General features: G+C 47.3%; 1 protein-coding gene across 1 annotated transcript; it reads right to left on the reverse strand.

Moving 5' to 3' along the window:
* Positions 1–3: 3 nt before the first annotated feature.
* LOC124233013 (keratin, type I cuticular Ha3-I-like) lies at positions 4–4080 on the reverse strand (the record flags this gene model as incomplete). Its single annotated transcript, XM_046650006.1, has 4 exons — positions 3662–4080; positions 2074–2156; positions 937–1093; positions 4–45 (listed from the first exon to the last, which is right to left on the reverse strand). Coding segments are annotated over exons 1-4 (630 nt in total), but the record flags the coding sequence as incomplete, so codon positions are not given.
* Between the last annotated feature and the right edge of the window lie 257 nt (positions 4081–4337).

Raw genomic sequence — 4337 nt, forward strand, 5'->3', positions numbered from 1 at the left:
CACGTTGAGGCGGTCTCCAAGCTGGCTACGCAGGGAGTTGACTTCCTAATGGAGGAAGACGTAGGCATGAACCCACAGAAAGAAGTCTATAAATAAACTCTCTTTGAGGGAGTCCAGTGAGGTGGGAAGAGGATTGCACTGGAGTTTAGGAATCATGAGCTGAAGTCCAGGTGATGTAACCTGTCACTTCTTGTGATTCAGGCCTCCTGAGTCACTCATTTGTATAATGAGGCTGCTTCATTAAATGGTTGTTAATGTTTCTTCTCACTCCAAGATTCTATCATTTCTTTCTTATTTTCTCCTTGCTCAGTGACAAACCTGGCATGATAACTGGCTTATAATTGTTGCTATTTAAATACAGAGGAACCAGGTTGAAGTCCTCCCATTTATTTCATGTCTTCTGCCATCATACACTATCTGTTAGAGGTTGTTTCCTCTTCATCAAAACATGTAATGTTTGAAGCATGCATCTGATTTCATTACATTCAACCAGGGGCTCTGCATCAACCATTATTTGAGTTCCTTAATTTCTCCCATTTTTCCCACCCATCCATCCATCCATCGATCCATCCATCCATTTATCCAGCTTAGGTTCTACTATCTAGATGACACACAATGTAAGGAAGTTTCCTTCCGGTCTTAGTCATTAATTTGGCATCTATTCAGAAGATAACAGATCTTATCAAACTGTAGAAAGTATTTTAAAGATCTTTGTGTGGACTTTGGCCCCAAGTGGAAATATGTCAGCTGACCATACTCTTTTTGGTAAAAAAGAGAGGCTTGTAACTCAGTCCCCAAAAGTCCCCCAAGTATGTTTTGAGCAACCAGCAGCATGTGGTGCTCGCCCTATGGTACTTTGCAAAGACCTAGCTTATACTGCTCAGGGGAGTTACGGAACTCTCAATAGTGGGAGCTTGGAAGCTGGGAATCCCTTACCTGCTCATGGTTCTGCTTGAGGGAGATGAGCTCCTCCTTCAGGGACTCCACCTGGGCCTCCAGGTCAGACCTGCACAGGGTCAGCTCGTCCAGGATCCTGCGCAGGCCGTTGATGTCCGACTCCACCAGCTGCCGCAGGCCCAGCTCCGTCTGATACCTTCACACACACAGCAAAGGTCAAGGGAGGTCAAAGAGGAAGATTTCTTCCTGGGCTTTACTTAGCTGACCTAGTCAAATTCATTATATTTTGAAATATTTTCTTTTTTTTTTTAAAGTTTTTTGAAAGGAAAAAAGTACCACTGTGCTGAGTAAAAAGACCTATTTCCTCCCTGAGACAGACCCACAGAGAAGGTATTGGTGGGGGGCCAATGCACAGTTCTACTCTCATATTAACTGTTGGTTCTAAGAAGCTCATTCACGGGTTGCTGTCAGCTAAGCGCCACTATCTTGCCTGCTTAAGTGAGCCGGTAAACTTCTTAAGCCAGCTATAGATTGTCTTGCCTTCCTTTCCAACCACGCTGAGAAGCAATCAGTTGCTGTTAAGGAAGCGCTAAATCAGAAGTCAGTTAGATTCAGCCTTGCCTGTGGATAAGCCCCTTCGTCTCCCTAAGCGTTGATTTCCTCCTCTGTAAAATGAGAACCAAACTAACACTTCATCCAGTTGGCCTGAAGATGAGGAAAGGCTGTAGGTATAATTACACCGTAAACCGTAAAATCCTACGAAAATGCAAAGGACTCTTATGATTGTAATGGTCACACCTAGAAAAATTGACTGATTCTCTGAAATGGATTTTGCCTTGTATTTTTGTGGTTTAATAACTTTTTTCTCATGGGCTGATATTGACTAACCTACACCAAGAAACCAACGTGAAATTCACTTTTAAACTTGGTCCAGACATTAAGTTGAAAAAGAGAAAGAATGGGTGGTTTCTTGCACTCCTTCCTAAACTTAAAATATAGATTCTTGGCATTCAGTGAGGCAACTTTAACTGACATTTAACCTAATCAAGTCAGTGCAGGAATCGTCCCGTTATCAACCCAGACAGCTTCTGCCTGCACGCTCCCGGGACAGAGACCACCACCCTGCGCTTCAGCCTGTCCATTACCAGGCTGCTCTGATCATTAGAAAAATCTTACTTGGTTCTGAAGTCATCTGCGGCCAGCTTGGCGTTGTCAACCTGCACCACCAGCCTGGCGTTCTCAGACTTGCTGACCAGGATCTGGAGACAGCATTAATTGTGAGATGAGTTGGACGAAGAAGGAATGCGCTGTGCCTTAAAGTGAAAAGCTCTTTTCTTTCAGCCCCATTCCTTCCAAATAGCTTTGAATCTTCTCAGATTTTCAGTTCTTGGGTAAAGGGAAGACTACTTAACAGAACTGATCATTTCAAAGCTAAAACAGTCAAGGAGAAATGCGCCCTTTGTCACAGACTCTTCCTGGTCTGCCTCTGGCTTCCTGCAGGAATTAAGCATACCGGGTACCAAGCCTCACATAGGGTGACCAGGACCCATTTGCTTGGAACTGGAGGGTTCCTGGGATGCTAAACCCAGAAAAACCCCAGGCAAACCAGGACAAGTTGGTTATCCTACCCTCATACCCTCCTTTTCCAGCCCTGCTGACCTCTCTCCACTCTCCCCTCATACTGCCTTGGACAAGGCTTTTGCACGAAGCTTCCGCCTCTACCTGGAGTGCCCTGGGATGTCCTTACCACCTTCAAGACCCCTCACATAACCCCCATCCCCGTCCTCCCCAGCTCCTGCAGGGGGTCGCTTCCTCCACGCCCTCCCACAGGACTTTGCTCTCAACCAGTTACACTTCCCGTCACCTTCCCTCTGGGCATTGGTTTCCACTCTCCACTTTTCTCCCCTAGCCCGTGAGCTCTGAAGGCAAGAGACTGTCTTATCCAGTACTTTATCCCTCGCTCCAGCACTGTGCCTAGTCATCACTAAACGTGAGTAAATGAATGCATGATCTTCAACTCGCATAGCCCCTTACCAGCCTTCACTTTACCAGAACTACTGAAGAGGGGACAGTCCATGCCCTCTGAGAATCAAGGGCTTGTGCAGTTGGACATCAACTCCTGCTCATCCTTCAATCCCTGCTCAGATATTGCCTCTCCTGGGAATCCGTCCCCAACCTCCACCGAGTCCCACCTCTGTGCTGACTCTTTCCTTATCCTCACTTCCACTCCTGCACTTCGGGTCCTGAGTTCTCACTTGTATATGTGTCGGCTCTGGTGGATGGCATGCTGTCTATATATCAGAGAGGCTTCTGGAGTCAATGGCTCTTTGCTTTGCTACAGACACAGTCTCTTTCTGCAGCTTTGAAAGGCCTTACATATTTGAGGATTCTCTCAGGAAATTCCTGGCTCCAAGAAATAATTCAGTGCATACTTTTTTAAAAAGCTATAGGCTCTGAAAATAAGAGCAGAATATCCCACTAGAACTAGGGTCGGATAATCTGGTTTTAGGGAAGAAGCAATGTAAGATTGCTGTAACTGATTTGGTCTAACGCCTTACCCTCTCCCCAGCCTGCATCCTTCCCTTGTGGGGCCTCCCGAAGAGATTTTCTAAGACAATTTGATGTGTTGTATCTAAACCAACGAAGTCTATGTCTTTATGCTTCTCAACGTTAGCTTCGAACAGTCTTAGATCCGTTCAGAAGTGAGTATGCTGAATTTGGATAGATAGTTTACTAAATTGGCAGTGTGGTGCCACCCCCTCACCTTCTGCTGGAGCTCCTCGATGGTGCGGAAGTAGGACTGGTAGTTGGAGCACAGTTCGGGCTCCTGCTGCTGGCACCGCTCCCGGATGCGGCTCTCCAGCTCCGCGTTCTCCCGCTCCAGCTGGCGCACCTTCTCCAGGTAGCTGGCCAGGCGGTCGTTCAGGAACTGCATGGTCTCCTTCTCGTTGCCATTGAAGGAGCCCTCGCAGAACAAGCCACAGCTGCCCACGTTGGCGGGGATGTTGCAGGCCCCGGGCAGGGTGCAGCCGTGACAGCTGGGGGGCACGCAGGGCCGGGAGGAGCAGGTGGAGCGGCAGCTCAGGCTGGGCAGGAAGCAGCTGTAAGACATGGTGCTGGAGACAGTGGAGCTCTGAAAGTCAGTTCCAAAGCCTGATTCTTCTTCTCTGGTGTAGCCCTGGTCCTCTCCAGGGCTTTATATTCTGTCATTGTTGGGTGTGCCAAACATGTCCAGCATTACCTCTTTTTACCTTCCTGACCAATTTTTCCATTTGTCGTTTAGCCACCTCACACGAGTCCTTTACCTCATAAAATATGTTACTTTGGCTTCTTGCTAAGTCAGGACTCCTCGCCAATCATGCTGGTTGGTTAAGTAAGAGCTTCATGGTTTGTCTTCAAAGTGATCAGCCCATTCCCTTGCTGCTTATTCACAGGGTGTT

This window comes from Equus quagga, unplaced genomic scaffold (genome assembly GCF_021613505.1).
Source record: "Equus quagga isolate Etosha38 unplaced genomic scaffold, UCLA_HA_Equagga_1.0 149126_RagTag, whole genome shotgun sequence".
Classification (NCBI taxonomy): Eukaryota; Metazoa; Chordata; class Mammalia; order Perissodactyla; family Equidae; genus Equus; species Equus quagga.